Below are 16383 nucleotides of genomic sequence, written 5' to 3' on the forward strand. Positions count from 1 at the left end.
TGCTACAGCTCTATGGTAATAAACCTGGAGATATTTTAGAAACGAAATAAAGACAACTCTAAAATCCACTCCATAAGACTCCATTTAGCAGCTTACTGAATTTTAACGGACTAAAGGATGGGACCAGAGGAAGCAGTAACAAACAGACCAGGCTTACTCCCTCTCTCAATAGCAGGCTGCAGCCTTCCTGGTGGCTACAACCTTTCAGGCTGAGAAACAAAATGGTGACACTTGTCTGTTGTCTGGCCTTAACAATTTCTTAAATAGAGGTACAAACAAAAATAAATGTCCTACTTATCCAAAATCCTGACACCTGTCTAGGTGGTGGAGAGAGAGGCTGTCAGGAAAGGTCAGGGTTAGGAATAGTCAGGAAAACAAAACAAAACATCACACCAGAGGGAGGTTAATTCAGACTACTGGGCTCCTGCAACTCTTTTCCTTGACATTTTTCTAAGAGCTTTGTGAAGAATCAGCTGCTCCAGAAGGGAAGAACATTTTTGTGAAGCAAGAAGATGACCATTTCTGTTTAAAGTTACAGGCAATATACTTCAAGGTCTAGTCAACACAGCCTTGGGCTGGGGTGCTTACGCTGCATTTCCAACAGGCTTAGAAGCATTTGCCACAACAGGGTATTTTGGGGCCAGAGCCCCTGTGCTTGACAGGGTGTACTCCACACAAAAGGTGGAAAGAAGAAAGTAGAGTACCGAAAATATGAAATAAGAAAGATATGAAGACCAAAAAAAGAAGTCAGAAAGACACGAGAATAGCACCTAATTCAAAGAAAATGGGAATAAAATTGCCCCATCTAATAGGGTAAGACAGGAGCTCCAATTTCACCCAAGATGTCCTGCAAGTGGAACAGGCAAAAACTGGTGTTATAAAAGGGCAGTGGAGGAAACGTACTCACAGGAACAGTCAATTTCTAAAAAATGTTAAGAGCATTCAGGTCTTCCTCACAATAAAGAAAACAAACTAAAAAAGAAACAAATAAAAACCCGAAGTGCACTGGTTTAAGCACACAAATTTACTCGTTAGCTACCAGTTTAGTTACACTGATGCAATCTCTTGAAGACTCTACAAACCTTACGGAGATAAACAGCTTATGCTGGTCTTAGCTTGAGTGCTGTGCTCAAGAAAACCCTGCAAGTTCTTTGAAAACGAGAGCAGAAAGGAAATGTGTCAAGTAAACTTAAAAGAAATTATTTTATCCCACATACTTATTAAGGAAGAAAAAGAAACTTTACTTTGAAGGACTCATAAAAGACAATTCTCATTTCAATGAAACAGTATCCAGAGCTGCAGTAGTAAATAACAACACACCTTATAAAAACTTTGGAGGGAATACAAATGCTTTCCTACATTTCCAGAAGTGTGGAAAGGAAGGTAAGGAGGACAATGGATCCATTTTTAATTTAAGAGTTGTGGGGAGGTGTCAATGCACACACCATCCTAGAAATGTAGTGTATCAGTTTGCTCTTTTAAGGCATCATCTTACACTGTTCCCTGGTCAGACTTGACTGCAACTCATGGACTGAGAAGTTTTGTATTTACCATGTGATATTTCAAAACCCAATGTCCCCTACATGCATTCAGTCCCCTCAAACCATTCCAGTTTCCTCCCACTGATGCCACATTCTTTGCATGTGACTTCAGAAGATAAGTAACGCTTCCAGCCCTCAAGTCCTTTCAAAATTCACCTCCTGTTCAACTATTGTCAATTTTGAATTCAGTGACAAATATGTTGGCTAGCAGCTCGGCTACAGGAGAGAAAGAAAATCCCACAAAGAGGTGGAGTAAGAACAAAGGAGAAGAACAAAAGCCCCCCCCTTCTCCCAATTTGTCTGCCCACATACCAAAGATCAAAAGAGCCTGGAGAAGCCTGTGCATAATCTACATACTTTGTGACCTTATTACAATCAAATTCCCTGCAGGCACAGCCGCTGTGTATATATGCACACACTGTAAATACACAAGCGGGTCTGTGTGTGGACATTTGCCAAGTGATTTGCTCCATGCATTGAGTTTGCTTACTTTTAACAATGCTGAGGCCAAAGAAGTGAGGCTCTTTAATCTTCACTAAATCACACACTTGCTGAAAGAGCTCCTGTCCAGTGGCTTTGACCTGAAAGAAACAACCAATCCAACATTACAGACGGCTCACACACCTGGATGGAGCAATTCTCCTACATTACATTGGCCAATACATTTTTGGGTAACAATTAAAAAAAAAAATCCACAGAACAGGCTTTGTTTTCAGTATTATTGCTATTATCACATAATAATAATCAATGTGTCATTCTCCTTCACAGTTCAGCTCAGTAAGACATGAAGTCTCCCATCTAGTGGCATCTTGGTATAAGAATTTGGAGTGCTGCTGGAGACCTAGTTTTGTGCAGTACCGACCAGGCTATTTATAGGTGCTCTTACAAAAAGTGTTTGTAAATACATACATGAAAAAACCTCTAGAAAAAAAAAAAATATGCAAGAGTAGTAAAGAGAAAAAAAATGAAAGCAAAACTGAAAGCTTTCATTCAGGAGAACTAAAACCAAAGGTACACAAACAGACCTAAGACTGCACAGTTTGAGCAGGAATAGCTCATGGGTTGCCCTGTACACACAGAAGAACTTGTTTTGCCCTCTGCTGACTCCTTAACATCATCTTCTGACCATGCCACACTGATACCTCCCAGTACCCTCGTTCCCCGTAACACTGTGTATGCACTGAGAACGCAGGGCTGCCAGTATACGCTCCCAATGGGGACCAGGGGCTGAGCAGTATTTGCAAGCAGAGCCCAGGGCAAGAGCGAGCCGTGGCACCGTGGCATGGCTACCCAACGCACTGCTCTAAGCAAGGCAGCTCGGAGCACAGGCTCCCCCAGAAAGAGTGAGATTCTGGCTACCTGCACATGCTGACCTGGATGTGTACTATGACTGGAAAATTCCCCCACTAAATATCCCCCCACCCACAGCCTCATTTTCCCCTGCCCCACTGCACCACCCCTGAAGCATAGACAGACAACCACAGGCACAAACAGCAAACCCTAAAATATGGGCAAAGGAGTTCTGAGCAAGAGCAGCTGGGGAAGAGTAGAACACTGCCAACACAGACAACCTCAGCTCAGCCCAGGGTGCAGGCAGCTGCAAAATGGGCCAGAACCTCTGAATTCCATTACACCACTGCTGAATGATGCAGATTAGGAGCGGCAGGAACAGCCTTCCCGAGGAGGCACAGTGCAACTTGACCTTCACAGCAGCAAAGATGACAGGGCAGATGTCACCTAGTGAACTCTCCCACAAACTAATCACTGCCATCAAACTAATTGCCACCATAATTCTCTAAACCCTTTTAGTGAAGGTGTGCCACACTATCCAGAAACTGTCTGCACTCTCCTCCCTGCCCCAGGATGTGCCATGTCACTAGACACGAACAATGGGAAACAGGAGGTCATTTAAGTACTCATTTTCTTCTACCTGACACAGCTTCACTAGCCAGCCGCTCACTACCACTTTACTGGGAGCTTTGAAACCTGAACTACACCAATACACACGTGTGTGTATGTGCTTCAGGAGAGGAGGAGGTAGTGCACAGTTCTGACAAGACCCAAAACCACAACTGGGTCTTATTATGGATCTCCGTGCGAGACTGCACTCTTACAGTTTCACACCTAAACGCAGTATTTGCTCAGCCACCAAGAACATGCAGTTGGAAGGGAAAGTTGGGCATGGATATGCCTCCTTTCTCAAGGAAGCAAGCTCTGAGCATGTCTTCCCACCAGGGAAGAATTCACTAAGGAAAAAAGGTGACCTAGCCCTCCTAGCCAAAACGGTTAAGTGCCTACAAGAGTCACTGGCAGCACAGGACTCCATGTAAAAGCTATACAATTAGATTAATTTTGTGAGTGGCATGCTTTCACACCTAAAGGAAGAAAAATCTGCTTTAAGATATTTAGTTCTAGGGAACTGAGCACTTCAATGTTTTGTGATACTCAGCTCTAAAGCAGTGACTTAATCGAATTTCTCACACAGCAGGCGCGTGAGCTACCACCTTGTCCATTCTTCTTTTGGTACTTCCCTTCTGTATCAAGTTTTACTCCCAGCCTTCATGGCCATGCAATACCCGTTACACTTGCAATCACTGTTCAATCCTCCAACCTTTCCCTCTGCTCAAAGCAACCAACATTTCCGTTTGCGTTTTTCATCTGTGCACTTCTCTTTGGCCTTTTCTTCCTTTGTGTACAGTTTGTGTGCCAAGCTCCATCCCAGACACGCCATGAATCATTCCTTCCCCTGATACTCTGCTTTGCCCCATGCCAGACTGAGGGCTTCTTTACAGAGGAAATTTAGCCCAAAGTGAAGAGGAGTGCAAGTTTACAGGATGTAACTGCTACTCCAGGATCATTCCGTATGCAAATGTTTATGCATATTGGCTAGCTATCTCTATTTTTCTTGGTTTATATGCTTTAAAGCATCAGCTTTCCCACTCACAGAACAAATGAAAGACTTCAGACCTGTGCTTGCCATTCACCAATACACAGGACTTCACCAGACTTCCACCCCTACAAAAATTTTTCCTGATACTTGTACTCTTTCTCCAGCAGCTAGGCAATGAGGAACATCTACTGTGGCTGCTTCTGACCTACCCAAATATAGGCAGCATGAATGCTTGCCCTGCTCCCCTCATTGGACTTTTGCTAGCATAAGCCTCCTTATTCAGCTGCTACTACTCCAGAAAATTTTCAGAAAACTCAACATGAAAACTAGTTGATACCGATTCAACAGAGATAAGCCCTGATGCAGGCAGATAAAACTGAACAAACTGGATAGCCCTCCAAAGATCTCTGGTGAGACTGAACCAGCTTTTACTTGTACAATTCTCAGTCTGCTTCAGCTTCTCTGGTGCTCACACTCATCACCCCACTGGAGCTGCCCGGAGCAAGGCAGATTGCTTTGCTCTGTGCTCTGATGTCTATCCTCCCCAGCAGAAACCTCCTACCTCGCCTCACCGTCCTTGGGACGGCTGGTGAGCTGCAGCACCCACTAGCTCTCCTCACTGCTCTGCTTCTCCTCATGGTCACAGCTGGCCTCGGGAAGACAGTTTTCTTCCTCACCATCACCTCAAAGTTGTCTATGCATCCAGAAAGGTTGGCATCAAAGTTAATTAGGAGATACTCGATTATGGGGGAGTAGACAAAAAATGGCTCCTGCTCTTCTCTCTTCAACAGCACTATCTGTGAAGAACATAAGACAAACCCATTTTAAAGAGCAGCCTCCAATCTACATGTGACCATATAAAACACATATAGGTAAACTCTTCCTTGGAAGGGTGGAATTTATATGGGAGGACAGCAAAAGGAATTATCTGCATAAATACTGTCCTTATCATGGGAAGGATCTATAATTTATTCTGCTGGAAGGATGACCATTCCTACCTACCTCACTGATCTGCAAGCTTGTATAGTATTTGCATTCTGCACCAAAGACAGTAAAAGCCTTTGGAAATCTTAAGTAGTGGCATTATTATTCTAATAAATGCACAAATTATCATCTGTGGCTGTGCTAATTAAATCTGGGTTCTAACAACATCACTAGAAAATTTCTTGTTAAAGAAACATCAAGGTAAAGAAATATACCTCCACCTTCAAAATTTTAAGCTTTTGTTGTTGTTTTGAAGGGGTGCTGTGGTAAAGACAGAAGCCAAATGAAAAGCTGGTTTTGGTGACTTGCCCAGCTGTGACAGGTCATGTTTCACTCTCTATGCAATTAGGACACAACAGTGTGTTGAAGTCTCATGTTTTAGCTCAGGCAGCTATTCTCTTTCACATGCAGGCATCTCCATGAATATATTTTCCCAAATTCCCAGATGCCAAAGCAAGGGCAGCAGAAGCAAGAAAGGAAAATGCCTTTAAAAGGGCTACTGAAAGGTGCTGTGGCAAGGACCCCTCCACAGGATAAGGCAGAGATGCTCAAGGCTTCCTGACTCTTTGGAGGGACAACAGGTGGGAAAAGGGAGTGGGGATGGGGGACACAGTACCTTCCCTCCACATCTGTCAGCACTCAATACAAAAGACCATTTCTTATGCTTATTAAATACCCCAAAGATATTTTAAAGATGTGCAGATGTGGCACTTAGGGACATAGTTTAGTGGTGGACTTGGCAGTGTTACGGTTGGACTTGATTTTAAGGGTCTTTTGCAAGATAAATGATTCTATCTGATGATAAACTATAGACATCCAGGATTCACCATATGGTCTAAGCGCTGTCTACACTTACACAGGAGAGCACGACCCAGCAGTGGAGAAGCCGCCGTGTGCCCGGGCACGGGCACAGCGAGGAGCAATGATGGCACCGGCCCTGCCGGCACAGCACACTGCACACCTTCCTCAGGGCAGGACAGGGCTCCGCTATCTCGGATCTCTAGCCACCGTGCAAAAAGCTATAAGGTGAGATTTAGGGTAAGCCACAAGAGACCATTACCCAGGCTCACGCACCTGCTGCCAATAACTTAATTCAATCATCATTTTGTGGCTTGCACAAAAGTCAGTGATTGCAGAAGCCTTCTGGGGTGGTAGATGGGCTGGGTTTGAAGTGGTAAGCTAGAAGCAGAGCACCCCAAATTTTGCCATTAAAGTGTTGTTCCATACAGCCCTTGTGACTGTTTCAGTTAACGATGTCACACTTAAGCACAGCAGGTAGGAAAATTCCTACGTGGATTTTGAAGATTATCATGCATAGCTTGAAAATCCAATGTTTCAATGAAGTGCTTAAACCTCAACTGTCTTCTCCCCTTCCCCATCCCAGAGGGGAGGAAAAGAAATACAAAACAAAAAAACACCACCCAAAACAAAGCAAAACCTCCCCAGCTCAAGGAGTGCACACACACACACACACTCACAAGAGAGCACTTGTCTTTGAGGCTAGCTTGTCGGCTGAACTTGAAGTGCCTCTGTCAGCTTGATTTCTCACAAGTTCAAGGAGCAGCTGGCGTTGCACAGAGAGGCACGGCGCTGGGGTGGACACCATGCAGGGCTGGGCTGCCAGATGACCTGGCTCTGCTGTCACTCGTGCACACACACTTAGGCATTTGAAGTGGTGATCAAAGAAATTAAGCGACTTACCTCTCGTTTTTGTGTGTACAAGTACTCATAGCAGGGGTGAAAGAGACCCATACACTCTCAATGGCTGTTTGCTCTGCCGTAAGAGACTTTGAAGGAATCTGTAGACTATCAAATCCAGAAATAGCTAAAAACGTCAGAGCAAATAGTCATGTGTTGGGCACACTTGCTAAATCATCGAAGCATTTCACGTTCCATTTTTAAAAAAATGGCTATATTACTACTAGTGGCAAAATCACTCAAGAGAGAACAAAAAGAAATTACAGAAAAAAAAGTAAGAGAAAAGAAGAGCAGAGGACACCTCCTGTCCAAAAACACAACCTGGACTTTTATGAAACTCTGCAAAAGAGTTGAAGCTGCCTAATTAGAAAAAGGAGCACCAATTACTCTAAGCTGGCTAATAGCCTTTTGGTCAGGAGACCAGCACCTGGCTCTTGGCAGAACAATAGGAACTAACAAAACTGAACCAAAACCGCGACAGCAACCTCCTGACCACTCACCCCAACGACCAAGTTGAGCTGCTCCCGGGTGGGCAGAAAGACGCAGACGGTCCGGCTCTCCGGTTGCATCCTGCCCGCCAGCAGCACCCTGCTCATGGTGGGCAGATCCTCGGGGACCGGCGTCTCCTCTCCGAGGGGGTGTCAGGCTCCCTTCATCCCACGTACCTGTTGAGAAGGTGAGTGCATCAGTGCCACACTCCTGCCGGCACTAGGAGCAGCTCACAGGATGCATTTGACACAATGTTTTCCTCCTTGCTGTTTTTAGAAAAATACGAAACAAAGAACCAGCACACAAGCAAAGAAAGAAACACTCATCCATTTTACAGTGCCATGGTCAATCTTTCCACCAGTGTCACAGCACAAATCAGGCAGAGCCAACCTTTAAGTAGGTTGCGAGTCCCAGCAGAGTACCTTAAAGCAATTAGGTTGCCCTAGAATAACAAACCAGGCTTGAGGTTTTGAGATGCACGTTAAGTGATAAGGCAGATGGCATCAGGGACTACTTCCCAAAAACATCCACAAGAGAGTGGGGAGCACCCTATTCTTCAACCGGGTACCTCACTTCCACCTAAAGTAGATACTTCAGTGATCCAACTGTGTCAGTCCAGAAGGCTTTGTCTGAGTTGACTTCCCCTACTCACTGGGAAACTGCTGCTTCAAATCCTCTACACCTCAACTCAGACAAGGAGGTAGAAACACAAACACACAAGGCTGAGCCACTGTATCATACTTTTTGTGAGAGGAGCACTGCCAGCCTCCTCCCAAGGGCCGAGCCCAAGCTTCAGGAGCATCTCGGAGCTTAAGTTATGATAGTAATAGAAATAAGAGACTTCAGCTCACACCCAAAACACAGTAGCCAACATCATCCTCACATTATAACCAGATTAGACACAGTTTCCTCAGAGACTTGTGACATTTTATTTACAGTCCTCTCCGCTCCAACGCTCTCTGTCGCAAGAGAGCATCCTGTGGCACCTGATGAATCCAGCAGGAAGGGAAGAGGCTCCTTGAGGGTGGATTAGGAATGAACGCTGGCAAAGACCTGAACCATCGAGATACCAATCAGTTATAGGGTCCTCTCCAGCCTGGTGCGAGATGTGACGCAAGTCAAACTGACTGCCCCAAACAAAGTCACCCCAACGTGACTCCCTTGCGCCAGCAACACCCGGATGCTCATCCCCAGCAGAGCAAGAGAGGTGCTGCTGGCTGAGACCTCCTGCCAAGCCCCCCAAGCAAAGGCAGCCAAATGCTCTGGCAGCGCTCCCCTCTCCCACCGCCCACAGCAGAGCCTACCTTCTGAGAAAAAGCTATAAAAGGGATACATGGGCATCCTCCAAAATCAGTTCAAGGATGAGGGATTGCAAGCAGCAAGGAGGTTGGTCATGTTATGCTAACACATGGCATACATACAGCTACAGGTATGCACACATGCATGTGTGCATGCACTGTATATAAGTTTTAAAAGCATTTTCTATTTAAAATCATATTTGTCCTGTTTCAGGGTAAAATTATGGTGGAATCAAACTCTTATGTGCGAAATAGGAAAAGCAAACTGTCACGCGAAAACAAAATACAGTACAGAAAAAAGAACTTGGATTTACTCCACTTCCTTTAATTCTGTGATCAAACACACTTTTTGAAGTCAAACATAAGAAAAAGATCTGTAAGTGTCCTATTGCAAGTGCAAAAGGTGTTGCATGTAGCTCTTTTCCCAAGCCAGTACATACAAAGCTTACTAATAAAGCATTTATGATACAATTTCTTTATATAGAGCATCTCATATGAGACAGAAGTACACAAAAATGCATCTAGTGCATTATTGAAAATAGGAGTTTATTAAAGGTTATTATTACATTTTTTCAAAATCAGAATTTAATTAAACAAGAACTAGGAGTTTTAAACCAGAGATTGCTCTAAATTATAAGCAAGCAGGAAAAGCACATTTGATTTCCTAGGACAGGTGAATGCTATCATATCAGATATTAAGAGAAAAACCCTGATTTATTCTCTCTTATCCATATAATTATACTGATAAGCTCTCTTAGGGTCCAGGCTACACACTGCTAACAGCTGTATATAAATTACAGATGTCTACAGAATGACTCAAGGGCAGCAGGTCACCACTGTTACTGCCAGCTGATGTCATATGTGCCATAAACTTTATCAACAGCATGAAGACTTTGGAGTATGAGCTCAAGCTTTCCAACACAGGGAGGTTTGTCTGAATTGTCAAACTGGCACTGGCCAGCACACATTCCCACTCGCAAGAGGAGATCGTATCCAGGGAAGATGTTCATGCAGCTCATAACAAAACTGGAAACAGGACAAAGAAGTGACAATGAAAAACACATGTACACTGTTTTCTCTAGATAACTGAAGAAAATGTACACCACTTCCCCACAGCCTCTCTAAAGGAAATATTCTGAAAAGCTTTTCCTCTGGCCTCACACCTGCTTTGTCTATTCGAATTTTGAAGCAAACAGCTGTAGATGCTGAGAGCAAGGAAGGGAGAAAGGAAGGGGAGAAGGCGTTTTTCTTTTCACATTTTAAACCAAACCAGCTTGTGGACCTCGCCACAGCAGGTAAGAGGTTAAAGAAACAATGTCCTTAATCTGAAGGAGGAGGTCAAACACAAGCCCAGCTCAGCCTTCTCTTCTTTAGAGGTATGTTAGGATGTGATAAAACATAATGAATCATTAACTTGCTAGCATCGCATACTTACACCTTTTTAAAAAAAAAAAGAAAAAAAAAAAAAAAGAGTTTGAGCCAAGAGTAACTGCCCAGTGAAAACAAGTGGCCAGAAGGAATGCTCTTACTTAAACGTATGCAATTTTAGACTGCCCATATGCCATTCTTTTGTTTACCACAGATTCCAACCTCTTAACCTCAATTAAACCCTAAAAGCTCCAGTAAATGCACTGCAGATGAATTAATAAAAGCTGAAGTCAATCAAAAGCCTATGGGACACCCTACAGGTTGTTCAGTTTTGTTCTTGGTCTTGCTTTTTTGTTTTGGGTTTTAGTGGGGGAGGTGTTGAATTTGGGGGTTTGTGGGGGTTTTTTTAATTTTTTTTTTAAATAACATCACTTTATGTTTTATCTCCTGAGAAGTACATTCTGAGATGTAATTGCTTGGTCAAAGGCCCTGGAGTCTATCAATGAAACAGTCAAAGGCACTATTTGTTTGTGTTCTTCTAGTATCAGTCAGGAAGCCTATTAGTGCCCAGAGTGGTGGCACAGCTTATTTAGCACTGTTCATTTTAAATACATGTGCAGCAGAGCTTTGGAAAACACCCTTGTCATTAATGTCAAGACTCCTTTGATTAAATAGCTCAAACATGGTCATAAAAATTCATTAAGAAACCTAATTTTCTCCTCCTCTGTCCACAGACTCTCGAGCTGCCTCCCAGTACCAGACCAGAACTTCATAACTTGCTGGGTCAAAAAGGTTGAGTTTTGCCTCAGCAAGAAGCATACAAGCAGATAAGAGCAGCAGAATCCTCCAAGGGAGGAGGAAGACGAAGAAAGCTGGTTTTGCTAGAGCTGACAGAAAATTAGTATTGGGCACCTTCCAGATGAAACGCTACCAGAGTAGTCCTACGGAATCCCTTCAAAAAACTGTCCAGAAACATGAAGACTCTTCTTAACATTTTCCAGACATTATCCAGAGATATCTTAGGCTTCTAAGACAACTAGACTCTTAGGCTGCAGTTTCACAATTAGCTTAAGCAGCTTTAATCAAGGCAGTCCTGCAGCAAGAGACACAGACAACTGCCTGAAAACAGATCTGCTTTTGGCAGCAACCTGCACCTGGGCTGCCTTGTACTCAGGAGGAAAGGTGGCCTTAAAACTAAGACACCCCCCCACACACCTTCCAGGTATTTCACTCCCCAGAGGCATACTGCAGGGTACCAGTACTATCTGCAAAACAGAGCCCTTAAGAGCCTGTGCATGTAACAAAGTAATGAAGGCATATATTAGCATTTTCCAGCAACTTTAGACCCCACCCACATCTTTTGACTGTCCCCTGAGATGATAAAAATTTCCCTAGAAAGATGCATCAGTCAGGAGGGAGGGGAAGAAAAGTTGCTTGCCAGGGCAGAAAACAAGACAGAAGTTAAATAGCTTTACGTCACGGCTGCAGGTGACACAAAAAATGCCACCTACAACAAGCAAAGGCTTTCAGTTCACAGATGTGGGAGATGCAACTGCAGCAGGCCATCCACATCTGCTAGCAACACATTAGGTTTAAGTGCAGTCCTCTCACAGGGAAAGGATGTGGGCCTGGCCCATCTTTCCTCCAGGATTTTTGAAAGATACAGTGGGAGACCCCTTCAAAACCTGCAGGGCTGTGGTGTCCTAGCCAACTTAGTCATTGCCCTGTTCCTTTTGGGACAGATGGGGAAATCACCGAGCATTGGTCTTAGATACCAACCGACATCCTCCTTGCTTTCTTCCTGTAGCACTCCCTGGTAACACCGAGCTTTAACAAGGAAAACGTTTTCTTGTTAGTCTTCATCGCAGGATGAGACACAGCTCTTAGTTAGGCATGACTGCCCGCACCACCTTGCACTGCAAAGTTTTCCTGCCTCATGTCAAGCAGCACAAGTGAGTGCTAAAACATGAAACACACTCTTAAGTTCGTAACTCTTATGCTCTGCACCCCCAACAACGCAGTCTGTGTGCTGAGGAAGAAAGGATATCCCAAGATTTCCTGGGGACACCCATTTCTAACCTGGAACCATGCTGCAATGCTACTCTATCTGCAGGCTGCCCGAGTCCTTAAGCTCAAATTCAGGGCAACTCTCCTACCCAGTGACGGTGGCATTCTCTGGTAGCCAAGTAAAGGTTATTCACATTTCTGGGCACACATCTGACCTTGCTGCTGCTATCTTGTCCTCAAGGAGAAGTAAAAGGCTTAGCTGAGGAGAAAGCAAAGGAAGTGCTAGTACAGTGCATGGAAGAGCAATGGCAGGGCAGCGGTGGCAGGAACACACAGGGTGGCTGCCACACTTCCGTCCAGCTCTCCCAAGGGATGAGAAAAGCTCCTCAGCAGTTTGCTCTCTGTGAGAACAGCCCAACAGGGATCATTTAGGCTTAATCTTTCCCTGAAACCAAAACTGAATTCAGGAGCCTTCCGAGAGAAACAGATAATAAGTATCAAAAGCTCCAGGCAAAAGGTGATGAATTGAGATCTCACAGGGATGATGATTTTCCATTGCTTCCAAGTGATGGGAAGTGCCTTTGAATTTCTGTACACAAAAACACGCAGCCTTTAAAAACACGTTATTTTACCAGAAGCATATGCAAAACTTAGCAATGTATATGCTTGAAATAACACCCAAACAGTAAAGTCCGCAGTCAGAGCATGCAATTCCTTTCCAGCATGCCTTTTTCCCAGGTGGACAAACACTCTCTTGCCAACATGGGAGCAATGGATCAACCGACTCCATCTTTTCATTGACTGGTAAAAGTGGCAGCATGTACCCTATCATCTCTCATTACCAACATGAAGTTTCTCATTATAATGAATTTGTTTACTGCTGCATAATCTATTAATGGAGCTGTTTACCGACTATCCATCACTTATAAGGCTTCCTCATACTTCATAAATCAAGCACATGGAAGCTTAGGAGTAAGCAGCAACTAAGGCATCGGCTGGCCTGAGTAAATGCAAAAGCATAAGAAAGAACCAGCACAATATGGGACAAGACATGAGCCAGCCTCAGCATCCACTGCACCTCGCACAAAGCAGCTGCAAAGGAAGCCTGCGCAGAAGTGCAAAGCTCTGTTTTCTCAGCTGGATGACCAAGACAGCACTGCAGGAGATCTTGCAAAGGTTAAGAGACACAAACTGCTCGAAGAGTCGTTCAGTAACAGCACGATTGCCTCCATTCTAACACATGGGCGCAGCTCTTTTGAGACAGCCAGAAAGCTTATTCATGGGCATACAAATGCAGAGCCAGAAGCACAGTGAAGAAAACACCACAGTGTGGCACCTCAGTGCGAAGGATGGCAACAGAAGATACTTCAGTTTGGCACTCCAGCACTCTCCATGCGCACTTCTGCCAAGCAGCGCGATCTTTACGAAAAGACTGTTCATCTTTTGTATCTGCAGGAAACAGGAGAGGCAAAGCACAGACCAAGAGCTGTAGCAAGATCTTTAAAATAAGAGAGCATGAGGCTTCCTTCTTGGCCACTGTAACTGTCAGGAAGATTAGGAAATACAGGGAGAGAAGCAGTAACACCTGGTCTCGCTATGAGTAACTCGGGAGAGAAGCATTCTCAGGAGATAGGCTTTTGAGTCGTGAGACCTTGTGCATTTGCTATCTGCACAATACTTATCTCCAACTGGAAACATACTTCTTTTTTCAAGCCTACCAAAGCTATGGACAGGATTTCTCCCAAGAAGATCTATTACTCTTGCCTTAAGCACGACAGTTGAGATACTCTTCTACAAGACTGTCTTTGCAGAAGTTATTCCACAGTGATGGTATTTTACTATCGAGTTGGGCTGGACTGAATTGGAACAGACCACCAAGCCTTCTGAAATATTTTGCAGAGCTGTCAAAAAAAGCATTAACAAACTTTTCCTCTTTTTCTATTCTCACCGAGATCTTGTAAGAGTTCTACAAGAAACCAGATTGCAAAATTTTTTAAAAATAAATAAATTTTAACTCCACAAGCCACACCTGAAGTTGTAGGACAAATAAGTACAGACATGCTTTTACCAGTATATCATGTAAATAACTCCTCAGAACACAAATAGCTTTGCTATCAGTAATAATGAGGTAAAAAAAAAAAAATTGGCTTACTTCCCCAGAGGAAGGAGAAGGTCCACTCCTGATCTCATGGCATTTGAATCACCATCTAAATACTCAGACCAACTAGGCAGCTTCTGCCTTTCACCCCTAAAGCATACAGCTAGTCTTGAACATATTCAGAGCAGAGAGGAATAACAACTTTTGCAAAGTGGACGAACTTCCAGAAACAATAGATAAAACCTTGGCAAAATTAACACAAACAACAGGACCTTTATGATTAGGTGCAACTTGAGAGATGGCACACTCTCAGACATCAACTTCAGCACAACGATGAGAAAAAGGAAGATGTGGCCCAAAAGAGAAGCAGGAAAAAGCAGGGAAAAAAAAAACTAAACAGCTTTACAAAGAATACTGCATTTTTGAGGTGATGCTGAATTTTGCAAAAAGAAGAAAGGGGGGGGAGCAAGCCTAAGAAATGCTCTAAAAAGAATCAAATTACTTCCTCCTGCAACTCTCAAGGAGCAGCTTCTCCTTGTCAGAGCACTTCTTTTCGGCTGAGACCACTGTTTAGCCATGCTCAGTTACTAACCCCATACTCTGAATTAAGGTATCACTGCTAAACACCACCACGATAATCAAGGAGCAGTGCAGCAGCACAGGACGTTCTGCAAGAAAAGAAGTGTAACCCTGGAGCGCAGTAAGCATCTAAGTTATTTACATTGTCTTGCATCGGATGAACAGTAGGGTGATGACTTTACTACAAAAGCTAACGGATACAGAGCTAACCACTGTACTCATACACTTTGCACCTGCAGTGTTGGGAACACAAAAGAGCACTGTAGTTTTAAAGCTCTGTTAGCTTTGTTTTTACAACATAAACAAAGCGCCAAAATGACATGGCTCTTACCTACTATCAAAAAAAGACTTAAATCAGAAAAACACATGTAAATATAAAATTTTTGTTTGGTTTTGTTTTTGTTGTTTCAGGAAAAAAGAGGGTGGCACAAATTTATTCATCACTGGTGTTTATCTCAGTTAATCATGCTCATATAAAAATCTAGTTAACAATAACAAAAATCTTAGGGAAAAAATCTGTCCAGAGAGCACATTATTTTTCAGTAAACCACTGAAAAGAATCACTACACATCATGTTCTTCAGTATCATTTGTGCCTATACTTGTATTACCCTTTTTTTGTTTCCTTCCCTCTTCTCTTTTTTCTTAAGGTGATCTCTGCAAGAAAACTTTTTTTTCTCCCTTTTGGATTCCATTTTCTTCTGATTTGGCATTCCTCATTTGAAGCCAGAACACTGGCTACTACGAAACCTCTCAACATCACCAGTGCTTAAACCAGAATACTTTGATTAAGAGTGCACAACAATTAAATGGGAGGAATAAACAACAGTGAGGCCAAGGCATTTTGTTGTCATTCCAGGTTTTCCAGGAACAAAATAAAATAACAAAAACATAAAAGCTAAACAAATGAATGGGAAAACAACGTCCAAGAAGTTGTTTTGTTTTCTTCTTTTTTTTTTTTTTTTAAACATTACTCCAGAAATCATCAGTGCTAGAAATGCATCCTCATTATCTTCTCTGGGAAAGCTGCCTATGCTTTTGAAGTATTTATTGTCAGAGCCCGGGCATCACAGTGGTTCTCTGAAGAAGGGACAAGGTTCAGACAGGACATTAGTTTCCTGGTGTGGTGGAAAAAAACAGATGTGCATTTTAAATGCCACAGGGGAGTTAACCTGAGAGCCTGCTGCTGCCAAGCAGCGGGAGAGAAACATCTCTCAGTGCAGAGGGTGATGATTTCAGAGCACAGGAAATCCAGAGCCCTTCCCTGTAAATCCTTACCAAGAAAGAATTCAAGAGGTGGAGAAACCGAAAGAAGTACGAAGACTTTTTCCTTTTTGACACGCACCTGCTGGGACACTCATCCCCCTCCCCGTCCTGCCCCGTGCCAGTAGACGAACATCTCTCACTATGGTCAGACCACCATGCGGGATGC

At 43.5% G+C, this 16383-nt stretch overlaps 1 protein-coding gene across 1 annotated transcript in view; it reads right to left on the minus strand.

The window, feature by feature from the left end:
• The window catches only part of LOC104268469 (FERM domain-containing protein 6-like), a 29039-nt gene extending 21330 nt beyond the window's left edge, over nucleotides 1-7709 (minus strand). The window contains exons 1-2 of the mRNA XM_009871135.1: nucleotides 7614-7709; nucleotides 2032-2122 (exon numbers count right to left, since the gene is read on the minus strand). Coding sequence (XP_009869437.1) covers nucleotides 2032-2122; nucleotides 7614-7709 — 187 coding nt within the window. The remainder of the gene's footprint in view (nucleotides 1-2031; nucleotides 2123-7613) is intronic.
• Nucleotides 7710-16383: the final 8674 nt, after the last annotated feature.

The sequence above is a fragment of the Apaloderma vittatum genome, unplaced genomic scaffold, assembly GCF_000703405.1.
Source record: "Apaloderma vittatum isolate BGI_N311 unplaced genomic scaffold, ASM70340v1 scaffold42316, whole genome shotgun sequence".
Classification (NCBI taxonomy): domain Eukaryota; kingdom Metazoa; phylum Chordata; class Aves; order Trogoniformes; family Trogonidae; genus Apaloderma; species Apaloderma vittatum.